The sequence below is a fragment of the Stegodyphus dumicola genome, chromosome 3 (assembly GCF_044657685.1).
Source record: "Stegodyphus dumicola isolate Sdum_Otavi_A_Nest chromosome 3, ASM4465768v1".
Lineage (NCBI taxonomy): Eukaryota > Metazoa > Arthropoda > Arachnida > Araneae > Eresidae > Stegodyphus > Stegodyphus dumicola.
The window spans coordinates 117,993,554-118,019,247 of NC_140770.1; the positions used below are offsets into that span (position 1 = coordinate 117,993,554).

The following is a 25,694-nucleotide window of genomic DNA, read 5'->3' on the forward strand; positions in this document are numbered from 1 at the left end:
GGAGCAAAGATCCGAAACAGTGATGGCATTCAAGCAACCCTAATCACTGCAGGAGCACCATGCGCCATTTGGTTTTTAACTATGTGAAGGGGGCTTGACGAAGCACTTTTTAACGAAAATGCTACACCCTGTGCCAAGAGAAACTCAAATGTCTGGCGAGCAGTCATGAGGATTTCAGGCGATAGCCGATGCGGCTTAGGAAATGCTTGAGGCCCCTTGGTCTCAATGTGGTGAAACACAACATAATTCAGTCCTTGATCCATCCATGAACTGATTTTACAATGCAATCTCTTCTGGAATACTAGAGACATCTATTAGGAGCACTACGAAGTAAAAAATGTGAAAAAGCCGGAAAAATCAGTGGACTGATGTACACATTGCCCGAATGGTGTACGGACAAATCAAAAAGTCCCTTTTCGAGGCACACGAACGGTGTTCGGGCAAAACAGTTAAGTGGTTTTAATGACTTAAAGACTGACGTTCCACCTAGAAAACAGCTGCTTATTAAACAATGCCCAATTCGATTTCACCAAAGGCATAGTGAGGCAACAAAACCATAGACACACTAGAGAACCTACAAAACAACTCTTGCAAAATAAACAGAATAGACTGCACGGATGCGTTATCTCGCTGAACTGGGTCTGCGCCTTCAACCAGCTTTGGTGGCTGGCACTGAAAGACTAGCTTCGACAACTTAATTATCTGAAGAGTTTATTTCGACTTATCAGCAGCTTCCTGCACAATAGAAAAGTTACTTATAAAAGGGATGGAGTCTACATTACACAAGATTTCAATAACTGCGCTCCACAAGGGTCGAACATAGGAACGATCTTGTGGAATATCATCGCCAATACCACTCTCAGTGGTATTCAATATTGTTAAACTACTCAATGTTATTAAAACAATAACCTTTGGAATGAAACTTTAGGGAAGAAAAAACAGTCTACAGATGCCAAATGCGGTTTATAAGGGAAATGGGTGAGAATTGTGAGGCTTTTCTTTGCCAGAAATTACATGACGATGGAAATGATGATGGATGGATGATGATGGAAATGTGCAACAGTGAACTGTCGTGCTATAGAAAGGAGTTATTGAATTAAAGGTTTTATACAAGTCTAACGCGCTTGAGAGGTTTGCTGGAAATTTTTTAAAAAGTTTAATTTGAAACATTTGTAGACACACTGGGTATAAATACAATATAACAAAGAAGTGAACATAAAAACATTAAACGATTACTGTTTGAAGTGTGACAGTTAGAAAATGTAGAAGAAAAAGCGCTAGAATTACAAACAGCATCACTAATTGTTATAGCTTATGCATTCAAAATCAGGATATTTTAAATAAAATAATAATTTGATTACTAAAGATTAAGCTCGACAAGAGAACCTAGATTTAAAATCAGAAGAACAGAAAAACTATACGGAATAGCATCTGGAATTGCTGAAATAAAAATATGTGAAATCTTGTTATTCGGTATCATAACACATGGGAAAAATCCTAATCTTAGAAGTATTTCACTTTCATTAATCCTAATTTAATTATTCATACCTAAATCTTATCCACAAATTATTGTTCGATCGCTCAATTCATTACAAATTCGTTTATCTTAATAGTGGTTATGCGAACGATAAATAAACCAAACTTGTTAAAAGTTGTTTGAACAGACTCCGGCAAATATTCCGAGGAAATTCTGAAAATAAAATGTACGTGTGGTGACTGAAAGAAATTCTCCGAAATCTTTCGATTGCTTTTCTCATAAGTCTCGATAATTTAATTCTTAGAACCCTAAATTATCTTATAATTATTAGCTGTGGACTATCGACTCCCGATTAAAAGCGGTAACACCGGGAAAGACATCCACGGTTAATCCAAAATCATAATTAATCTGAAGGTAGTTTAAAAGAAAATCCAGGAACGAGGAATAATCCATACCATAATGGACAGAAAAATATTCTTACAACTATTCTGCATTTTTAATGTGTTTAATCTGGTGAATGAATTTATTTGGTTACGCAAGCTGAATCAATATTCAGAATAAAGGGTGGAAAATAGTATTAAAGAATAGTATAATGTATTAAAGACAATGATGCCAGACTTCTGCTCATTCGTTACCCGTCTACTCGAAGTCGTTAATGACGGTGCATGAACTATAAACCTGGTAGTTTAGTCTTTAAAAACGACACGGAACGCGAAATGTCTAGCCCAGAGTAAATGAAGGTCATTGAAGACGCGTTATCACACAATAAATTTGATGCTGAGGGTCCCTGTGAGGGGATACAAGTACCAAGCCAACAATCTACTTTGATAAATCCCATAGTCCCCGGCCTCACATATAAAAAATTAGTAAGCAATAGATTTCTCCGTCGATAGAGGCAATATTAAATTAATAAATTTGAAGGTTTGTTGTTGTTGACTAATGCCCACTTGTCTGACCTATAGTCAACCCAGGCCCACAAAATTTCTCGTGTCAAGGAGCTGAAGATACGCCTGTCGTTGGCAACAGCCTTGAGCACCTTACAGGTGACAGTGCGATTTAGCTCAGTTTCATCCCCAATTTTGATGAAGAGCACTCCGGGGTGGAATCAGAGGGTCTCCCACCCGTCTTCTCCTACCATCAACCTATCGAGAGGACTTTCGGCTCGCCGCATATTTAAAGTGCCCCCATGCCTCACGGACACTATACATTTGCAAACATCCATGCCTTCTCCGGAATTCGAACCGAAGCCCTTCGGCGCGGCAGTCAGCGGCGCTAACCACTATATCGGTTGGGCGGCAGTTTGAAGGTTTATTAGTGAAATGATCTGCGCTCTTTTTTATGTTTATTGAATGATATAATTTACTTCTCAGTTCTAAAAATGTATAAAAATTAAATATTGTTTTGTAATTTAAGTTAGAAATAAAACGACGCTTGCATCATGGATATAGTGATTCGTCTCCATCTTATTTCCAGTAAAAGCATCGGTAAAATAATTTCGTGTGGGCTGAGAATCTGTAGAGGAAGTTTCTCGTGAAGGTCGATCATTGGAGGCCTTGGGAACAAAAATTATTGCGTATATCCTTGAGAAAAGATTGAGTAATAAGGAGATTAAATCTCAAGGTGACAGCAACAATATTGGATCCACCTAAAATAATTGTTTTTGTAATTCTAAGTAGAATGCTTTTTTTAAATTATTTGAATTTATATAATTTTTTTATTTCATCAGTTTTTCAGAGTAATCTCCGTTTAAACACTTATCCTAACGAAAAATCTAACTTTTAAAATAGTCCTCAAAGACCTTTCTTGATGTTTTGATATCTCCCCCCTCTCTCTCCTTACGGCATAATTACGCTCTTTTAAATCGACCCCCCCTCTGTTTTTTTTCCTTCTAAATGTGGTATACATAATACTCCTTGCAGATGCAGAATAATTTTTGAAGTTTTTCCCACCCTCTTTCAACAAAAAGAAAATGATTGTTTCCTTGGTTGCGAAGACCGTGCTACAAAAATGCACCTGTATCGGGCAAACAACTGGACTAAACAGTGTTGCACGAGATAGCAGCATAAACATGTCAAGTTTTGTCACAGGCCAATAGCGTTGCCTATATAAGTTGTAGGAACTGAACGAAAACTCAGTTCCCAGAGTTTTGGAAACATCCCAAACTACGTACATGAATATTTCGCATGAATAAAGTGTCTGCAAGATGCAGACTCTTATTTTTTTTTAGCAATTCAAAGCAGAACTCGTCGACTCGTCGATACAATTCAAAAAGAGTAGTGGGGGTTCAAAGGGCCTTTACCGCATAGATTTAGCTCCAAATGATTACTAACCGATTTTCCAAACTGAAATCTGACTTTCGCGGAAACAGATTTGATGTGAAAATGTGACTGTGTGATCAGAATGATATGCAGTTCAGAACGATAAGATGATCAAAACGATATAAAGTTCAGAACGGAGAACACATACCAAAAACATGCACACATACTAAAAAAAAGGGGGGGGGAAGGGAAGAAAAGAAAAACGAAAGAAATCTTACTGTGATATTGTTCCCACATCAGTTGTTGCTGAATGAAGGATTCTTACTCTTCTTTAATAAATTAAAGGTTTACTCTAGATGTAGCTGTACTTATTTTGACCGGATCACTGACATAAATCTTGCAAAGTATACTTCCTACAAGTCTAATAAAAACAATTTTAGATTTCCAAGAATATGAAATTCACATAAAGCTACAACAATTTCTTCGAAGTGTTAAAGTCGCTGTATATCTCACCATTAAAAAATAAATTAAAAGGATATAGAGTATTTAGGTTATTGCTAATAAGATACAAAAACCGCTTGTATAATGTTACTTTTATAGCCCAATGTTGCCCTACGATTAGACGAGAAAGAACACCTGCATAACATTTTCTCCGTACAATACCCTTTCACTCTAGCTTGGTTCTTAAGACTAATTACGAGTCTTCTTTCCAGGTAGAAGTAATGACTGGTGGTTTTTCCCTTTCCAATTAGTGATGTTGCTTGTTTTGCCCTTCGAAATTTTATTACCTTGCATTTCACAACGTTTGTGAATTATGGTATAGGGATATTTCTCTTCGGAAAGCATTTTAGAACGATTTCGATTAAGAATTTTAAAAATCCAGTGCTTAGGAATAAAAATTTCTGGCAACAGCTTATTATTCAAAATTAGAAATATCGTTTTGCTACTTTTAAGGTTATTCTTCTTTTGAGATGGCGCATGTAAATTAGCTGTGAATTGAATGATATGTTTCTGCGCTTTCCGAAGAGAGATATTCCTATACCGTAATTCACAAACGTTGTGAAATGCAAGGTAATAAAATTTCGAAAGGCAAAACAAGCAACATCACTAATCGGAAAGGGAAAAACCACCAGTCATTACTTCTACATGGAAAGAAGACTCGTAACGAACATCCGAAAAAGATCTAATGTTTCCAGTTAAGTCGTTAAATCGTTGGTGAAACTAGAAGATCCGCTGATGCAGAAATCAATTCCGAAGTCTTTAAATACACCTATAGCAACAATAAATAAAATAATAAACCAAGATTTACAACTTGAAAAGACTAACAAACGTAATGTTTACCAGCTTTTGCTGAAGGATGTGGCTCAGCCAGAACAATCTGTACAACCCTATTTGAAAACTACTTAGGAGATAAATGGAAATAATCGTTTTAAAAATGTATATCCCTCCGTATATCAGCAAAAAGGCAGAAAAACAAACAAATTTAATTATTTTAAGAAAATTAAATGCTGTGAACTTTCGGTTCACGAACTTAATTTATTCTTGAAAGCCTTTCCTCATCGGAAATGTTCGTAAACCGAAACTTTTTTTTTTTTTTTTTTTTTTTTTTGGGAATTGATACAAAATGGATTAATCCATTTCTTCACCAGGTGGAATTTAAATATTTGCAATAATAATTTATGCACAAGTTCGCATCACAAAACAAAACGAAATTGTTACATATAAGATAATACGTAAATCAATAAATAGCTAAAATAAACAAAAATTTTAATTCTGCCGTATTAGTGACAGAGGATAGTGGAAAGTGATGAGGAAGATAAAAATGATGATACGTTTTTTTTTGGGGGGGGGAGGGAATCTCCTTTCAAAAATGTGTCGACTAACTGTTTTTCAGAGATATTTTCTTTTATGCTTTGTCTCTTAGCTCCATTCATTTCTACTTGAGAATTGTTCAAATCGATCATTTTAAATAATAATTTAATTAAAATTAAGAAACCATTTCTTTATCAGGAATACATATACAATAATTAAAAACATTACTTTCAAAAATTCAAATTTTATAATGAACAGCATAAATTTATTCTTTTAAATTAATTTTATTATCTGGATGCAGTTTTCCCTTTTACAAAATTTAAATTTTTATTTTTAAAAACAACACTGTACAAAAAATTGCATAAATGTCGTATAAATTTCGAAGCTAGGAAAAATTAAACTTAAAAGAATATACTAATTCAGAAGTCAAACAACATGTCTTAATTAAAAGAATATATTTAAAAAAATCAAAAAGCAAGAATTTACATTCAAAAATTATTCAAAACTTATGAATATAAAGTTTTCTTTTATCTCTTCAATGCTCCGTTTAGTACCTCACAAACTGAAAATTTAGGCCGATTGGAGTTTGAAAACTTTGCAGATTTTTATAGAATATCATTCTGCATTCTTTACTAAAGTTCTATGAGATTTTTGACAAGAAGCATTCCTATAGAATTATGTTTCTATGAAATTCAAAGCTTTATGAAATTTCTATAGATTTTTATAGCATTTCTCTACAGTTACTCTGTCTGTATAGGTCTACAGGAATTTCTGTCAGCCTCTATAAAGAATAGGTTATTGTATCTGCCTCTAAATTGAATGTAATTCAGATAAAAGCGATGAATGATGAAGAATGGAAGAGCTTAACAGACCTATGTATTCCTGAAACTCCTTCATTATGTTGCAGTACGAAGGACATAAGATCACATCAAGAAAAACAAAATAATCATATCCAGACAGATTAAAATTTAAGGCACGTATACTACTTTTACATCTCTCTCTCGACGTCATTGTTTTTTACTCGGAACATCTGGTATCTGAAACATTTTGTTTTCTAGAAAACCTCTCCAAAATTACAGTTTTGTGTTGCCGAAAGCGACATCCCACATCAAAATCTTGGAAAATAATTTCCATCGATGTTTACGCCAAAGTGATTTAAATCCATGCAGAGTGAAGCTCTTAAGAAGGTCTTATCGAAGGTCAATAAAGGTCATGCGTGTAATGAACCAAACAAATCGACTTTAAAACGAGGCCACGCATGTAGATCGAAGTCATTCGTAACCAGTTAGCCGTAACTTTAAGAGGTAAGTAATTACTTGGTAATCTGTTCTTCGCTTTTTGATTTATAGATCTTATGAAACTTTTCACTCCTAAGGAATATGAAAATAAAAGTGTTATGTTTTTAATCATCATTTTTAACATCATTCACCAAAGAAATTTATGACAACAAAAATTTCTTACTCACCAAAGAAACTTATGACAACAAAAATTTCTTACGCAAGTTCATCTGTTTAATTGATTTTTATAAGAGTGTTTAAATAATATTTAAATAAACAGGATATTTGACGGAATGATTATGTATGTATTTATGTATAAGCAAACAATTAAAAAAAAGTTTTAAAGATGATTGTTACAAACCCAAAATTTTAAGTAGATAGAGGCTACTGCAAAATCATATTTTTTTGTTAAAAAGTTGCTGCAGGATCGCTGCCCAATGATCAAAACCAATGTTCTTTTGACTAGTGTGTTTTGGCTTCTCTCTCTATTAACATGCTGACTTTTTTTCTGTTCTTTTTTTTTTTTTTTGTTGTTGTTGTTGTTGTTGTTGTTGTTGTTTTGTTAAGGTTTGTGTCAATTTGAAAACTCTTGATAAGAAATATAAAATAGTTAAAAATAAGTTTTCTACGTCATGAGTGCGTTATGTATCCCAATAGCTAACAATTTTTACCAATAACTTTTCATAAAATGACACAAATCATTTAAATTAATTTTTTTTTTAATTTTTGATTTCGTGTATTAATAACATGCATAAAGTCCACAGTATTTTTCATCCTTCTGTAATGCAGGTTATCCCAAGTAAACTTAGCAAACTCCTGAATTTTCACGTCTCCCCTCGATAAATCACTAATCGTGATACCGGAGTGCAACTCCTGGAAAATTAATGATCACTACCGTTAAAAGAAAAAGAAATGCCCTGAAGAAAGTTTTAATGACAAAATTTTAAAAAAAAAAAGCAAAGTTGGCGAGAATGATCTCTTAACGAAATTAAGATTAGACAAATCCTCTTCGCCTTTAGCGATTTTTCAGCGTAATTTTTTATTTAATTTTAATTTAACCTGAAGTTTATTAAACTCTGTTGAACTCTGCTTTTTTTTATTAATCCATGAAAGAGATATGTAGAGCTTTTTAAGACTTGATATATGTTTTATAACTAAATATTTGTGCATGGTAACCTACAAATGATGCTTTATTTATCTTATCCCCGCTGTTATATGAAATTCTAATTCGTGGTCTATTTCTATCGTGTTTAAAATTTATTTTATAAATAAAAGCTTTTCTTCCTCCCGTGGAAATTTATAAATATTATTTTCTAAATTAAAAAAATGAAATTAAATTAGCCAAAAAGCATAACTTAAAGCTAAAAATCTAAAAATAATAAATTAAAAGTATCAAATTAATATATTTTATATCAGATTCATGTTTTAGCCAGTTTAATAATCGAAACATACATCATATGTTAAGTGAAATTTCTTATTTTTGAATTCTTTTGAAGTTGCATCGTAGTGCTGAGCGAAACCCTCCTCGTTTTTCGTATTTCAGAGTTGGCAGCTATGCTATAAGGGAATATTTATATAGACAAAGGTAGGCAATGTCATTTTGTAAACAGTAGATGCAATCTTGGGCAACGGTAAATGCACAGCTGTAGATATTATTTAGCATCATTAAAATCTTCTAAATAACATTTTCTTTCTGCATCTTACTTTATTACAGAAATACAATGTATGATACTCGTAATATACCCAATGCCGCTATAAATAAACAAGAATAAAACTTTCATTATTAAAAAAATCCAATGTCATTTTATGGATTTCTGTAAAACCCTCATTGTGCTACTGTCTATACTTTTCGAATTATTGAATTTGTATTTTTTCTGTACTTTTGGATCACCTGGTATATAAAATTCATTAAATTTTCAAGAAAGCCACAGCAAAAGTTCGATAATCCGGAAATTTCAGAATATCGGTACTACTGAATGATCAAATATGCCGAATTATAAGCCTTATTAAGATAATGCGGCAAAGCAGTTCTGTAATTTAAATTCAACCTATTCTAAGAATGTAAAGTTTTAAACAAAGGTGTGCCAAAGGTAACGCACCAAATTCATTTAACGTCTGAAAATGAACTGGAAGACAATTTACTGAATGTGCATAAGTTACTATTCTTGATAAAGTTATATTTTTGAATGTTCTATCCCTGAATGCAAAATATATTCTAATCTATATATTTTGCAGATGTATCTAATGTTTCTTCAGCCTTTTACCAATCGATTAAGTAATATTCGTTAAATGTTCTTATTCAATTCAACCAATTTTGTCTTTAGAGTGTGATTAAAAATTATTTGACCGAACGTTTTGGATTGAATTAAGCAATTTAGAAGGGTTAATAATGTAAGGTATCAATTCTTTTGTGTTTTCGTCAGAATTTTCAAGGCCAAACGCTTTCACTTGCTTCTGAATGAGAGGTTCGTACTCTTCTACGAACATATCTATACAGTACATAAACTTCTATACATAAAGATAGTATTAATAAAGCAAATAGTTTTTCTTGTCGAGTCGTGTGCAAAACAGGCGAATTCTTTACCTGAAATTTCAAGATAAATTTCATTTAGTCCGCCAACCAAGGCCACTAAACACAAACTTGTTGGCATCAGACAGTAACCAACAACCTGACATTAGACTAAGCTATAAGCAATACTGACTTGTACCTACAAGAGGCAATAGGCTAGTTGCAACAATTCCTTCAGTGAGATTGCACTTAGATGTGTGTATTAGTAAGTCCATATTACATATATGGGTAGAGTAGACTTTAAAGTACCCCTTGTATTATGGCGAAGTTGTTGTTTCATTTATGGTATCCTGAGTAGTTGAATGTTATGGAAACCTTATTGTGACGTAATCGGGTGCATGATTCTGGGAAATTTTGAATCATGGAATGTTTTGTAAGCGTTTTTGTGGCGTGTGTTGGTTTGATTCTTTAGACAGTAGAATGACCGAATGTAGTAAGATTAATTTGAAGTTTCTATACAATTTGGAGCGAAAAGGGAAAAGAGCTTTGACTGCTGTGTAAATGAAGGTTTACGTAGTAGCTATTATAAGTGATCTGTATGTAGGAAGGATATGCCTCTAGTTGAACGTAAAAACCGTTTAGATGGATTTGAATGGGTTTGTAGGAAGAAAGGTTCAGATGGTCACTATGTGAAGCGTTCAATTAGAAATACCTGGTTTGAAAAAAGTCATTTGAATATGATTGATATTTTGATTTTTACGTGGCTCTGGGTGTACGAAGCGAACTCGAAAATCATGGTAATCATGGTAATATTTGTTTTTGGTAGTGCTTAAATGTATAACATATTTTTCCTTTTATATGTTATTTTATTGTTTGGTTTAAAATTTATTTTATTGAGGTTATGTATTTTTGTTTGCCTATATTGTAGAATTTGGTGCTCCTTAGACTTTTTAAGTGAAAATATATCGATGTGTACACGGACAAAGTAAAGGGAGTGCACAATGTAAGTTTGTGCAATTCTCGGATTTTTTTTTAAGTGCAAATAGGTCGACGTGTGCATGGATAAAGTTAAAAGAGGTAGCAATGCCATTTTTGTGCAATTCGGGGATTGTTTTTTTTAAATGAAAATAGGTCGACGTGTACATGGTCAGAGGAGTGCGCAATGCCATTTTTGTGCAATTCGAGGATTTTTTTTTAAGTGAAAATAAGTCGATGTGTACATGGATACCGAGTTTGCGCAATTGTTTGTCTTGTTATTTTGGCTTTGTGTAGCGGCGATTTTTGCGGAAAAATCGCCGCTTCGCAAGCCAAAATAACTAGTCAAAGAATTGCACAAAATCGGTATCCATGTACCGCCAAAAATCGCCAAATTTCGCCAAGGGGAACCCTATACTTTTACCACATATATTTTAATAAAAGCAGTGTTGTACTGAAATTCGATCTTAGTATGCTTTTATTAGGAATAAAATATATTTCCCCTTAAATGGCTTAATTACTATCTTAATATTTTAAATTTTTTTTATCTTAATATGTATCGTCCGGTATCCTGTGTTTCTTTCGCAAATATTGGACAAACTTTATTTTAAGATAATGACAATAACAGCAAGTTGTAGTTATCCGGTACCGCCTAATTAAAGGAGGCATCGTAGGAACTGTAGGAAGAGATTGCAATCATCTTGACAGCTACGTACTCACTTTTGGCTTTAAGAATATTTACACTTAGTACACTGCTACAAATTGCAAATAGTTAGTATTAGAAAAACAAAATTATGTATGTACCGATATGTAGAGGTCTTGATGCATGAATCTTCAGTTGATGTTGAACGACATGGGAGATAATAATATATATTGAGTCGATTTTAGCTATCAGTAGGATAACAATAGCAACCCTGTTGTTGTTCTCCTCATCTTGCTGATGACGAATGTCCGGAGAAGATAAAAAAAATCTGCCTAAATTAAGACACAAATAATAATGAATTGTTTTCTGTTATATGAGCAATGAGTCTGGTAAATGTTTCAACACAGTATGGATCGATCAATAAATATTTGATCGATTCTCATATTGTTAAAATGTGAGGAAGAATGGATTTTCTTGAATTGTTGAAATGACTGCAGATTTTAAGATAATGTTATAAATCAGCATTCGCAATAGAAATTTCACAGGTATATCTCAGGTATTGCCTATGAACAAGCTCGAGATATTAAGGAAATTTTCCATGTTTTTTAAGATTTGATTTAGAAGATGGTTAAACAGAAATCTTTTCAAGATGAGTGAGTATTGGGAATTACATAACATCTTGATGGCTCCGTCTTTTTTGACATATTATTAAGCTTATTTATTTCAAAAATGTTTTAACTGTCATGTTTGACGCTGAAAGATGATAACCCACAGTCTTTTGGATAGTGGCTGATGTGTCAACTCTTTCGTAACTTGGTATTCCTATGCATCCGCTGATGCTATATCAGAGTGAAGTGACCAGATGTTCGAGATTGTATGGGACAGTGGCACATTTGAACGTAGAGTACCGTTTCGGGATGTGTCCAAAAATACCCTGCATTCAGTAAATATCCATGAATTTTGCAAAAATAGCTGACATGAATTTCTTAGTGCTATTCTGTTCGGTCAAAAGATGTTATTGAGGAATCAGAAATGTATTCAGTAATCAAATAAATCATCCTTTCTTAAATATATGTTTCAGGGAACTCTTACATTCATACTTCAAGAATAGAAATTACCTTCAGGTTTCTGATGTTAAGCTGGAGTCTGTATGATCATATGGCAAGCCAAGTTTAAGGAACTCTTTTATATGTCTCTTATAATTACTCGAGTTGCTGACTAATTGAAACTTGCTTACAGCTTTTTTAACAATGTTTCCTCAAAATATATTTTATTTTTCCTGTTAATACACACAGTATGTGAATAATATTTTTAAATAAGTTTGTCTAAAATAAAAAAAAATAAACAAAATTCTTACATTTTATCTACCAATGTAACTAACTGTATAAAACTCTTATCATGTTCAGACAGCTACTTGATTCCTTCCCAGAACTCCTTTTTTTTAATATTATTTAAGTTTCTCTTGCATCTGTCTGAATCCCTTCTATGCGATTAAAGTAATGCTTTCATTTTAGTGAGAAAAAAAAAACAATCTCCATTTGCCAAATCTGGTGAACAAGTGGGGTTAAGAATTGAAACATTTTTCTTTTGCAGAAAAGTTTGTTCAGTACGGAATTGTCGCATTGTCATTTACCATAAATCATGAATTCTATTGAATTTTATCAAGGCTAACGCGCTGCGTTCTTTACAGAATTATATACATTACATCTTTATAGAACATAAAGTTCACTGTTTTTTCTTGCAGCAAACATATTTCTGTAAACTATCCCCTTCCATCAAAAAAGGTCACTAATGTAGTCTTTATTCGAGATTTCTGAAATTTGAATTTCTGTAACCATAGTGAAGTAGGCAGCAGTTCATGAAGCCAAATAGATGACTGTCGTTTTATCTGAGTATCGTAAAAGCAATAAATTTCATCTCCAGTCACAGTTTCTTTGAAAATATCAAAATCAGTTCTCGCTTTACGGCAAAACTTTATTATTTTTCTTTGTTAAGCTTTTAGAAATTCGTCACAGCAGATGTTCTTTGGATCAAAGCAAACGATTAACTGCGTTCAAAATTCAAAATTCTGCGTGTAAGTGGACGACATTTTAGGAAAAACAAAAGGAGATATAATATAAATAAATATTTTAATTATATTTTGTCAGCTTTTGTTGGAAAATAGTCCTTAAAAACTTTGTATGAAATATTTTTAGTTTCATTTATTGAAGAAATTAAACATTTGCAACTTTACAACATTTGAATCCTCAGATTTTTAACAATGTTTCCTCAAAATATATTTTACAGTCTCCGCAAAATTAAAATGGTAGTATTCGGTTTCGAGGGCCGTAAAAAAATTGCAGCGAAAATGTATGCGCGAAAGCGCCAAATCTAGCACACACGCCCATTTAACAGCGTGCCAAATCTCGCGTACGCGCGCTGATTTCAGATGGCGTAAGTTTATATAGTTCTATATTTCTTAAGACGCCATTGAAATACTAGTTTAATTTTTAATTCCTTTTTTGATATCTTATGGATTTAACAATTGCCTATGATGAAAAGTCTGCGATAGAATTTTGGGTAAAGTGCAGAATCACCTACTGCTTGACGCGTTTTTGAGAATTGCACATACTCGGTGTCCATGTACACATCGACTTATTTTCACTTTAAAAAAAATCCCAGAATTGCACAAAAATGGCACTGCGCACACCCTTGACTTTATCTATGTACACATCGACCTATTGTCACTTAAAAAATCAAAGAAAATTGACAAATTTCCAATTGTTTTTACCCTTGTAAAAAGCGGCAAAGAAATAAGCGGGCGATTCTGCACTTTACCGAAAAATGTTTTCAAAGAAAAGGCATCATTCATTATAGAAAATTATGGTTGAACAACCAACGAGATGACATTATGTTTTAGCGATAACTCGGTAGCGAAATAGTATATGAAATTAACTTTTCATCTAAATTAAAACATCAATATTTAGATAGTTATTTACTATTATACTTCCTTTCTTGCGTTAGGGTTGCCGCAATTACTTTTGGCAGCACTGGCATCAACAATAGTTTGGCGATTTTTTACGGCCCTCGAAACCGAATAGTACCATTAAAATTTACAATCCTATTGTGTTTAATTTTTGAATTTGTATGGATAGCTCATGATGGTAGAAATCAACTCGTAAAATTATTTTTTTTCGCCGTGCTTATGTTTACTTAGCTAAACAGTTCCAGATAATAACTTAATGGAAAGGATATCCTGTTTTGCATCTTTAATCAAAGGGATATCCTCAATATCGAGAAAAGGAAGACACCTGTTGTTCCGTTTTTATAAAAAATACGGAAAGAATTACTGATGTCAAACAAATGTTGTAGGACTTGAATATATATTTAAAAAGGATTTCGGGAACCATTGATGAGGTAAATGCTACAGATTCCTGCGGTCTCAGAGGGAATGATAATAACAGCTTAGATCTGAAACTTTACGTCTGACTGTAAGTACGAAAAGTATATATCGATATATAACTCCTCTCTGCCGTTCCTACAATTCATTATCAGCCAATACAATGTCCCGTAACTCGTAAACTACGTGTTTACTGTTATATGTTCAATGAAATTTCGAGACATCTTCAGCAGTAGATTACACGCCTGCTCAAGTTTACTTTCGGACATCTTGTATACATAGTATATAAAGTTGTATTTTTTTAGGAAGCACATTTTAAATATAAATAAGCATTCAAAATACTAGCATTTTATTTTGATTATAAATCAACAATTTAATTGTTTAATGCATATTTTCAACAGATTTAATTACATTTCTTATGCAATAAATTTCTCATTAATGCATGCTGTAAAATTTCCACGTGTAATTTCGTGCATGGGATTTTACATAATTATCCCTACGAACAAGTTAACAATATTTTTTTCTTCATTGTTAATTTGTTTATAGGGAAAGTGATGTAAAAAATCCCACGTTTTTTTAGGAATAATAACGTAAATATATTCTAAATAACTATGTAAAGTATGTCCTTTGTGTTATAAGGACAACTACGGAAAATACTATGTGTTGTTTGGCCCTAATTGTCCAAAGACATCCTTAAACTCTTTAAAACTTCCCCCTTCCCGATTCATTCAGTATCAGCTTATGGATAGCGTACTAATTAAAATTTCGAAATGCAACAATATGCTTCTTACCGCTTTTAAAATAACAGTTTGGCAAAAGAACCCTTTGGAATGTGTTTTTGTCAAGAATGATTTTTGAAGCTATTATCATTTAAATTTAAATATCGTTCCTCATTGTAAAACTTGAATTACCACACTTTTTAAATTATGTGCTGCAGACACTCTAGAACTGCTACCATTATTTAGTTAAACATTTTTTATTTTATTTATTCAGTATTTTAACGAATTCTTAAAATTTTTAAGCAATATTATTAAAATTAGTGAATGACTTTTTTTAAATAACTAAATACAGTATAACTTTCTGTAAAAATATGATTATCTCATATATTTCTGTTATATTTTAAGACATATTTTATATTTTTTCAGAAATTTAACATTTTACTCCATTTTTAAGAAAAGAAAATCCTTTCATCATGCACGGCATAACTTTATCGGTAAGTGTTTTCATATACTTCATAATAAAAATGATTAAGTATTCTTTTCAAATATTATTAACAAAATTGAAACGAAATGTGTAATTTTAATACTGCACACTTGTGGACAAAAACGAGTATGTGAATTTGCGAATAGTCAAGCATTTTGATAAAGTATTTCCGTCCTTATGAAATATGCATGCATAATCAATATTCTGAATCTGTGCACTTGAAAAAAAAAAAAAAATTCTTACCATTTAAAAATACTTTTTAATAGAAATTTCTCGTCAGGTATAAAAAACCTCCAACGCCATCTGTTGACAGAAAACAGAACGAGAAGCAGTTATGAATAAATTCTTGTACATTCTTTGAAGTTATATAGTGAACTAAAACAGAAATATTTTTATGGGCGTGTAAAGCCTCCAGGTAATACATTTCATTAACTGAAGAAACTGTTTTAATAATTATGGCTTCAAAGAACTGGAAAGTTTTATTATCCGGCCGGTACTGAAAAGTTTGATGAATACTTCTCACCGGTACACTGAAAAGCTTGATGAATACTTCTCACTGGTACACTGAAAAGTTTGATGAATACTTCTCCTCCTCCCCCCCCCGAATATAAGTTTTGCATTTTTTTTTTAAATTTTATATTAGACTGTAGTAGCCAGGATTACTCTAATTAAAGTCCTTGCCTGGAATGAAATCTTTAAAAACAAAACTACGAATTTCACTAATACAGAAAATCAAAAACGCATGAAAGTTGTCACAGCGAATCTATAAAATGTTCAGACCACGTTCGAACAAAATCAGGAATTCAAGAAGCAAAACTTTTGCTTCATAGCTTTATATAAATTGAAAATCTAAACAATGATTCATTTGTTCATAGAGCTGCTTGAAAGCGTTGAAGAAATCGTTGTTCTTCTGGAGTACCGTTTAAATCTTTGTTTATGGTTTTCTGAATGTCTTCAGTATTACTCAAATATCAACCTTTGAAACGAGACTTCACTTTAGGGAAGAGAAAATAGTTTGTAGTTGCCAAATCTGGTGAATAAGAGGAAATGTTCAAGAATTAAGACGCTTTTTTTTTTACTAAAACTCTTTTCTTCACTTCTCTTAAAACTTTAGAATTGAATTATGTCCTCGCATTTTTGTGAAACAAAAATCATTTATTTCGTGGAATTTTTTCGAATTTAAAGTTCGTAATTATCTTCAGTAGTATGTCTATAAACACCTTTATAAAATAGGGAGTTCATCGTGAAGAACAAATTCCATGCGAATTATGCTTCTTTTAATGAAGGAAGTTCATCAGTTGATCTTTACTGGAAATTTTAGTTTTTACTGCTTTATAGCAAATCAGTATTGCTATTCTTTGCTCATCTTTCGAATCCATGACGGAACAGCTCAGAGAATCAAAGTAAAATATTAAATCTACCAAATAGGAATAAGTAGATGTCCATAAGCAGACGATATTTTTGGCAAGGCAGGTGTAGATGTCGTATTAAGTCACATTTGGTAAATTTTCGTAATTTTTTCAAAAGAATTAGTTTTTAAACTTTGTAGATGAACTTCGTATTAAAATTTCATCTCGTTTTTGCTTTTAAAATTTTACATTTTCTACATTTCAGGTATTTGCTCTTATGTTCTTGGTTTCTTCAGCTAGTAAGTATAAATTGTTTCATATTCGTTAGGGTTGTGTTGTTTCTAAAAACAAATTTATAATGAAAATGCATTTATTGATTTTTGTGATTTAGATTTTATTCTAAAATCTAATAATTTTTATTCTAAAATCTAAGCGTGTGTAATTGTTTCCATAATAACTTATCAAAATGTAATACCCTTTTTAAGAATTTTTTTTATATTTTTGTAGGAAATCCTTTCTAATTCTAAAAATTTGAAATATATTTAGAAAATTAGTTTGATATAGGATTTTCGGATTTATTTCACTGCGTATGTATATTATTGAATATCGTCAAAATTACTCTTAAACGTAAGCAGTATGTAAATAAAATCAAAGAGATCAAAGAAAATAAGTAAATTTCTAGTGTCACTGCTCCTTGCCTAGTAACATGATATACACAAAGAAAGAGATCAAATTTACTCGCATGACTCATTTTTTTACTTATAGTATATTGTTTCATGTATCTTTAATATAACATGTAATAGATTTTCACTTTAAAGGTAAGCGTTTTCACAACCGAAGCTTTGTAAGATACAGAACGATAGGAGACCAGAAGTTTTAAAATTGTCCATATGCCTATAGAAAGAAACTGATAGCACTTCTGCGAAAGGATTTGGAAATTCTGTAATTATTTTTCGGAGCGGAAGCTCGAAAAGTCATTATGCCCTCACCAGGATTGGAAGCTCGGATCCTTCAATGATAGCTGGATGTGCTACCATTTATACCTCCAGACCACGCACGGAGGAATGAGATAACTTCTAATGAGTTATTTAAAGCAGATTTTTTTCTCTAACGGCCTTATTTAGTATCTGGTGAAGTATTTATTTACTTAATTATTAAAAAAAATTCTAGAAAATTACTAATGTGAATCTTTAGCCGCAAAACTGATAACGTAACTTCCTAGGCCACGAAATTTCACGATTTATGCCGTGACTGCTCTGCCGATTTTACACCTTTCCCCATACCATAATAGCCCCAAATTATTACGATGGTTTTAATTTTGTGCACGACTGATGTCAATGTAACTGTTCAACACTAACCACATCCTCAGAAAAGAGCGACTACCGGTCTGTAGAAACCAAAGGTCTAACATCATTTTTCTTATTTTAACAACTTCACTGAAATATTCTCGGACAATTTGGTACTTACCCGATTTTCGCTTAGACAGTCATAAACATGTATGTTTCCCCTGAGAACTGAGTTTGGGTCTATACGTATGAGCATCATCGAGTTGCCGTATGAAGAAAAACAGCTTCAAGTCTCACTTCAAAGATTCGGAATCACACTTACAACTTATAAAAGCTTCAAGAAAAATCGCTCCTGGAGCTTCAAAAATACATTTTCTGAAAATTTCTGGATTTTGCCAAGCTGGTTAAAATTTGCAAAACGCCGCCAAAGACCGGTAAGAGGGTATCTAGCCTAAGTTTCTGGTTCTGCTTGAGTTATTCTTACAGTTATAGTCAGTCGGCTCGAAATGTTATAAGATCAGCAACATAATGCGGAACATACACAATTACAAACAAAATTAGTAGGCGCAAAGTGTAAGTTAAATGAAATAAACAATTATCATACGAAATTAAGTAAAAATAATACTGAACATTTCAAAAATACATAAAAATCAAATATAAACAAATCAAAACATTATAACAATATAGTATTTTTTAACTTTGCAAACTTTGTTGAGTTAAATACGATTAGCAAAAAAAAAAAAAAAAAACCTTCCTCACTAGCATTATAGTCTCACAAACGTTACTGTAATTTACCGTCAGGAATACAACAATTCAATTATATTGTTGCGTGCGAACGGGTTCGTAATAAATTGAATGCACAAGTTCGATGAAAAGAGAATCAAATTTACTATTATCACAACAAATAGAGCAAAATTCTTAAATTTTCTCAGATATTCGTACAATATTGCAATATCTCAGAGTAGTTATCTTTTAAACTACTCAAACATTCAATAGAACTTAATTCAAACGAAAGAAAGCTAATCCGATTTCACCGCGAAATCGCTACAGTAAACAACAGCAGTTTTCTAAACAAAACTGAATTGAGAGGTTTTGATCCCGTTTTTCTTATAAGCTTTTAAATGTGCACGAGCATATTCTGGTATTTTCTCGATTTTTCATGAAAAGCAGGAGCGTTCAATTACGAGATATCTATTTATTAAATGCGCATGCTCCTGTATTTTTAATTTTCCGGCTTAGCTTTCTATTAATATTCGTCACGCGCTTTACTGCACGGCGAATAAAAAAATTTAATTTATAATTCTACTAACATTAACTATTTAAATACCAAATCCGTAACATTATGAATTCTTCGAATAACGCTTCTGTGTATAATGCTAGTAAATCTATATATTCGGAGGTTTTATATATTTTCTTTATATTACTGCTTTTTATATTTTAAATAAATACTTTTTTACATTTTACTTTACCCAAAATTAAATTTTTTCGAGTAAATGTTATTATAGGATAAACATAAACCTTAAGTGTAGTTTAAAAGCATTTCCACCTCTAAATTCAAACAGATGTTATTTAACTTTAAATAAAACGTTCATTCAATGTACGGGCTTCACTTAGTATACTTAGCTTAGAGATTAGGAAAAACTTTAAAAAGTTTTTAAATATCCAATCATTTTTAAAAGCAATTTACAGTAAAAATAACTTTTCATTTAGAGCAATTCCCTCCCCCCCTTTGTTTTTGAAAAAGGAGGCCTAGCACTTCATGTATTTATTTTAATCTGTTTTATTTTAATAATCGTATAAACTTTCTTTGGTACTGTGCTTTTAAAAATGACAAGATAATGTGTTTTTGTGTTTGCTCTGTTTTTCCATTCCAAGAAACCAATACTATCTTCAAATTTTTCTAAATAAATCATTCCGTAAGATATATGCATGCACTAATAGGAATTAATATGAAATGCATTTCTGTATTAGAAAAATTAGGTAAACTGTTTTGATATTCTCTTATTCCATTAAAAATCTTTTCATCATTATGCCTGTTTTGAGACCTAACTTTTGACTATCAATTTAGAACGAAAAGTAAGTTCTTTAATGCAACTTTAATCTGACTCAAGAAATCAAGCAGAAATAAATGTAATAATACAGATTTCAAATGTGTCGAAAATGCAATAGAATTTCTGTACCATGAGCATATAATTAAAATATGTATGTATGTAAATATGGTTTTATTATAAACACTCCCCCATATACAAGGTGGGACATGAAAAAAGTAGCTTGCTTCAATACTATGTGGAAGAAACCATAGCCTTTGTGACAACAAAGGCTATGGTTGTGTCGTCTCTCCGGCGGCTTATGATTAGAGATAGATGTACTTCTTACCTCCAAGACTTGGGTCTCAAATAAAGCAATATTTAAGTTTATTTTGCCCTCCTGTTCACTCCTTCTATATATATCGTTTAGACAGTAGATTTCCAGCTTGTCATATTATCACCGAGTTACGTTTTCATGAGTTACCCTGTATAGTATGGCCACGTGGCAGCCCGAAGAGCATCAGTTGTAAAGCAGTCGGGCTGCAATATTATACCACTGGGAAACATTACTATCATGTTGTAGAAAGCGTATCAGTATCTGTGGAAAGTTCAAAATATTAAACATGTTTCTTCGTTTCCAGTTGCTCAAGACATTCGAAGTGAAACTACCTGCCAAACGCACAAACGAAATTCTCAAGCTTCAACGGCTGCGGTGAAATGGGACATCCGTTGTGACGATCAAGGATATTATATTCCCCTCCAGTGCACTAAAGACAGCCCAAAATGGTGCGCTTGCTACAATAAGGAAGAGGCCATCACACAGCCGTCCAGAAGCACCAAAGCCTGCGAGTGCTATTTGGCCAGAGAAAACGCATTGAAGAACTGTGAGTATTGACCGTAATCTTTTTTGTTTTTTATTAATGTCTTCGTATTTCTGCTTTCTCAGTGGCCCCTCATATTTTATGCAGACCAAAGTAATCAAACTAACTTTTTTTAAGCCAATTCCGGAAATCTGGATTTCCTTTCGGTGTGGTGAATTTTTAGCTTGTAAGCCTTTTGTTGCATTTTGTAATACTAAAATATTTTGAATTAAAATCGCATGCCGTTATATATGAAAGGTAAAAAATATATAAACTCAAACTATACTTTTATTTTCCAATAGTCCCTTGAACCTCCATTTTAATTTAGTTACTATCCCTTGTAGAGACATTAGGATTATTTTTGGAAGCCGGAGAGATGAAAAATTAATAAGGCCTTCGCCGGGAATCGAACCGCGGACCTCTGGTATATCTGCCCAGCGTGCAGAACCACTACGCCACAAAGGCACGCTAAGACGGCGGGAGAAATACCTTTCTTATACTCCTTTTAAAAGGCGACTGGTTTTTTTAGGGACCCAATCGCCAAATCCTGGGTGAGGAGAATCATCATCCAACACCATTTTAGTTCGGGCGCCACTGTAGAGACATTAGGAATTTTTGGAAGCAAGAGAGATGAAAAATTAGCAATCGCCTTCGCCGAAATCGAACCGCGGACCTCTGGAATACCGGCCCAGCGTGCAGAACCACTACACCACGAAGGCGGGAGAAATACCTTATACCCTTTCTACCCTAAAAAAATAACTGTTTATAATAAATCTCTCTCTAAATTCCGTCATTTCAAAATTAATCGCTGTCTTATGACTCTTACATAAACGCTAATAATAGAAATGCTTTCGTAAGGCTTCAGCAATAATAATTTGGACGCTTAAAAGTAATCAATCAAAACATATCTAAAACACCGAAGCTAACTCATTCTGCACTAAAGTTTCATCTTGATCTCACTGCATTCCATCGTGTCTGCTTTTCTTCCTAGTTAGAGCGGTGCCACTGCTTCTCTTCTACAGCAACATCTTCAAAAATGTAAATCTTTATTTAAGAACAGGCGCGCCGTAAGCGCACTTTATCTGGGTTACAGCAACATCTTCAAAAATGTAAATCTTTATTTAAGAACAGGCGCGCCGTAAGCACACTTTATCTGGGTTACTTTTTATACGGAACCATTTCTTCCTCCAATTCAAATTCCTTGAATTTGTAAATTCTTCTACCCCTAAAACTTAATATCTAAAACTTCATTTTAGCTATTAAGCGGAAAAATTAGACCTACGAATACATGCGGTTAAACTTAATAATGTGATGGCACCAAACCTGATCCAAGGATTCACCGATTAATATGTAAATACATAAGAAAATATGTCGCCTGGGAGGAAAATGGATTGAGTTATTTGAGTACGGTAAAGCACTCAGCAGCCACCTGAGAGAGGCTGAGGGGAGGGCAGGCTTCATGGACACCTTTTAAGGAAAACCGACATATATCTAAGCTATATATTTAAAAAAAAAAAAAAAAAAAAAAAAACCACGAAAATTTTCACGGAACAGTTATTTCGCCGAAATTTGAAACCGTGTCAAATTGCCAGGGACCAGCGATTTTACTGCTCGGCCGCTCAGGCAATCCTGAAAGTATAGTATATATACAATACAGCAATGAACCCAGGAACAGATGATTAAGCTACAAAACTTCTAAAAGCGCTATCACACATGCATCTGTTTGGGACCAACAACTATTTCAAACAGCTTTTATGTTAGCTTTATCTTTGCGAGAAAAAAGATACGATTATTTCCTTCCTTCGAAATGTTGTAGATTGCGAATTTTCATCCAGTCAGCATCGGGAATTCTTTGTTCGTAGTCTGTATGTTTGGGAAGGAAAATCAGCTTCAACAATAGTAACTTGAAAGTGACTCTTAGTAATCGTCTGTTGCAAACAGAATGAAGTTAGTCTCTTTACCACGCTTAAGTTGAATGACGTCACTTGACGTACAGAAGCGGGAAGAAATGAAGACAAAAGCAGTAGCTGCTTTTGAGTAGACTTCTGCATCAGTGATGTCACCGAAGAACAAACCTTGCAGTATAGTACCTTTGGGGTCTTTGATATCATGCGATAAAACAGAAAAATTGCACTAAACAGTTATTCTTCTGGAATGATTTGAATGTGCGACATGGCTGTAAGGTGTTAAAAACAAGAAATACTATTATAAAATCGTATTAAAATCGATTCTTGTTAAATAAAAGGAGATCGCGGGGAGTACATACTTGCCATGTGTAAATAATACATACATAGTTAATCAAAATAAGAATGATACGCTACATATTGGAGTAGAATGAACTTAATTAACATGAGGCAAAATATGCATAATAATTAGAAAATATTGCAAAAACATTAGAAAACATTTACAAAACTTAATTTGATGCTGCCTTATGAGCAAGTTAAAAATATAATAACTTTTTTTAATGGAGTCTTAGTGTCTGAAACATTTAATAATTTTAAATGGAGAAAATTTCCCATAATGAATCCTAAATACCATTAATTAAATTTAATAATTGCAGTTAAATTTTATTTATTATTTAAATATGATAATTTTAAAATTAGATTTGTTATTTACTTCTTTTGGTAGATGTGGCAATGTTAATCTATTTTTTTTTTATTCAGCGTTCAGATTTTACACGTTTGTCTGAGATAATCTATTTTTCTAGTCGGATCGGATATAGCGAATCAAGTTACCTTTTCGTTATAGCAGATTTCGGATATATGTGCTTTATTTAAGCCAAATTTAAATAGTAATTTGGTACATGTATTGATTATTGCCTTGAAGATCTTTTATCACTTCATAATATTATAAAATGCAATAAACGACGAAAACGGTTTAACTTTACTTCATTTCCCTCTTTTATAGCGGCTTCTGAATGTGAGACACCAAAATGCGCAACCAATGGAAAATTTGAAGCAAAGCAATGTTGCTCGACGACCGGGAAATGTCATTGCGTGAACACAACCACTGGAGTGAGGACTACAGAGCCCACAACTAACAGGAACCTGCAATGCAGTTAAACATAATCTGCATCTGAAATATTCGAATTCATAAAGAATATGTTTTTATATCTAAAAAAAGAAATAAAATTAAGTTTGCATTTTGCCATTTTCTATTTTTGTTTTAATAATGTTAAAAACGCCTTTTATTGTAGCATTATTTAGGAATATCAGTTGCAAACTAACGGACTACTTGTTGTATATAGATAAGATAAAATAGGTACTTGGTATCGACTTTAAATAATATTAAAAAATATAAATTTTTAAACAGATTATCTTATTAACTTCTTAACTGATTATTAAAGTATTCTAAAAGTGAATTCTTTGCCCATTGATAATTGAAACATATTAGTTTAGATTCAGATGTTATTTAGATATTCAGAACCACAGCTAATGTATTATGTATTTCCGTGTTGAAACAGGAGAAAATTATGCAAATGTTTTAATGTTATGCGATTTCAAAATAATTTTCAAATAATTTATCATAAAAATGAAATTATAGATTAAATAATTAATACAAATAAAATTAAGTAAATAAATAATAAAAATAAAATTATAAGATAAAAAAATCTGAAAGGTTTCAGGTTTTAAATTAGGTCCAAAGGGGCGTTTTTTTAACATTTTGTACGTTACCTTTATTTATTAAATATCATGTTCTTCGTACTTAAACCATAAAATTCAGTTAAAGAGCAATATCGCAAAATAATTTTAAGCCGAGCATATCTTTAGAATTTCTGATACACAGTCTCCCGCGCTGGAGATAAAAATGTTTTTTCTGTACAACATTGCCATCGCTCGCTTTGAAATCCTTGAGTTTGTTAATCAAAAATCCGTTAAAGGTTTACAAAATATGAAATTCATAAAAAAACAAATTTCAAATTTTCGTTTCCAGATGCCCATATTCGCAGTAGAATTACGTCATTCAAAATTGGATGGCTCTAGGTACCATTGTTTTATCACAATGCGAGAAACATATACATTTCTGCAGATTCTTCATTATTTAATTTCTTGAAATATAATACAAAGCATGGTGGCAACGATTTAAAAAGTGATACAGCCTTTTAAAGGTTTCGACACAAAATGCGAAACGAAATTAATAGTCTTCAGGGCTTCTTGCCCCTTTGGACTAATAAGATTAAATTAACGCATTTAATTCTAATATATTTTAGAAATTTCACTATTAAATAATTGATGAAATATTATTTTTAACCTATTTAATTCTAATGTATATTAGAAATTTCACGATATTTCTATTCGGCAAGGAATTCTCTCTGTTATTGTAGAAAATATTGTAGAAGGCGAGGGGATGGAGATATATCCAAGTGAATGTCAGCCATCCTTCATTTTACTGCTGACATCGTTATCGCTCGTTTTGTAGAACATATCATCTTCAGTTCAATCCATAACATTGCTCATCAAAAGGTATAACTTCAGTTAATTTCAGTTAAGTTCAAAACTAGAAGAATACGGAGTTCTTTTTTGTTCAGACATCCTTCTGCATAAAGAAGAAATAAAGAATTGTAGTTTACTCGGAAAAATGACAGCGCAACTAAGAACTTAAAATTTTGTGATTGTTTAAGAATGGTTTTCAAGCTTGA

General features: G+C 32.4%; 1 protein-coding gene across 2 annotated transcripts; it reads left to right on the plus strand.

Annotated features, from left to right (window-relative positions):
* The first annotated feature begins 6,798 nt into the window (after nt 1–6,798).
* On the plus strand, nt 6,799–24,203 carry LOC118199218 (U20-hexatoxin-Hi1a-like). 2 transcript variants are annotated; one of them, XM_035371021.2, is made up of 5 exons: nt 6,799–6,851; nt 15,476–15,543; nt 17,148–17,181; nt 20,837–21,079; nt 23,963–24,203. In XM_035371021.2, exons 2-5 carry the CDS (start codon nt 15,523–15,525, stop codon nt 24,115–24,117), a joined length of 453 nt encoding a protein of 150 aa, XP_035226912.1. In that variant the 5' UTR covers nt 6,799–6,851; nt 15,476–15,522; the 3' UTR covers nt 24,118–24,203. The 2 variants fall into 2 exon arrangements, with proteins under 2 accessions (XP_035226912.1, XP_035226913.1); XM_035371022.2 differs by lacking the exon at nt 6,799–6,851 and adding an exon at nt 14,398–14,421.
* Nucleotides 24,204–25,694: the final 1,491 nt, after the last annotated feature.

Bases quoted from the DNA above. Each gene is read 5' to 3' on its own strand.
- LOC118199218 (XM_035371021.2), top strand. From the start codon at position 15,523: ATGCACGGCATAACTTTATCG. The intron at 17,182-20,836 runs GTAAGTATAAAT...CTTCGTTTCCAG, and splicing joins GTTCTTGGTTTCTTCAGCTA to TTGCTCAAGACATTCGAAGT. The intron at 21,080-23,962 runs GTGAGTATTGAC...CCTCTTTTATAG, and splicing joins AGAAAACGCATTGAAGAACT to CGGCTTCTGAATGTGAGACA.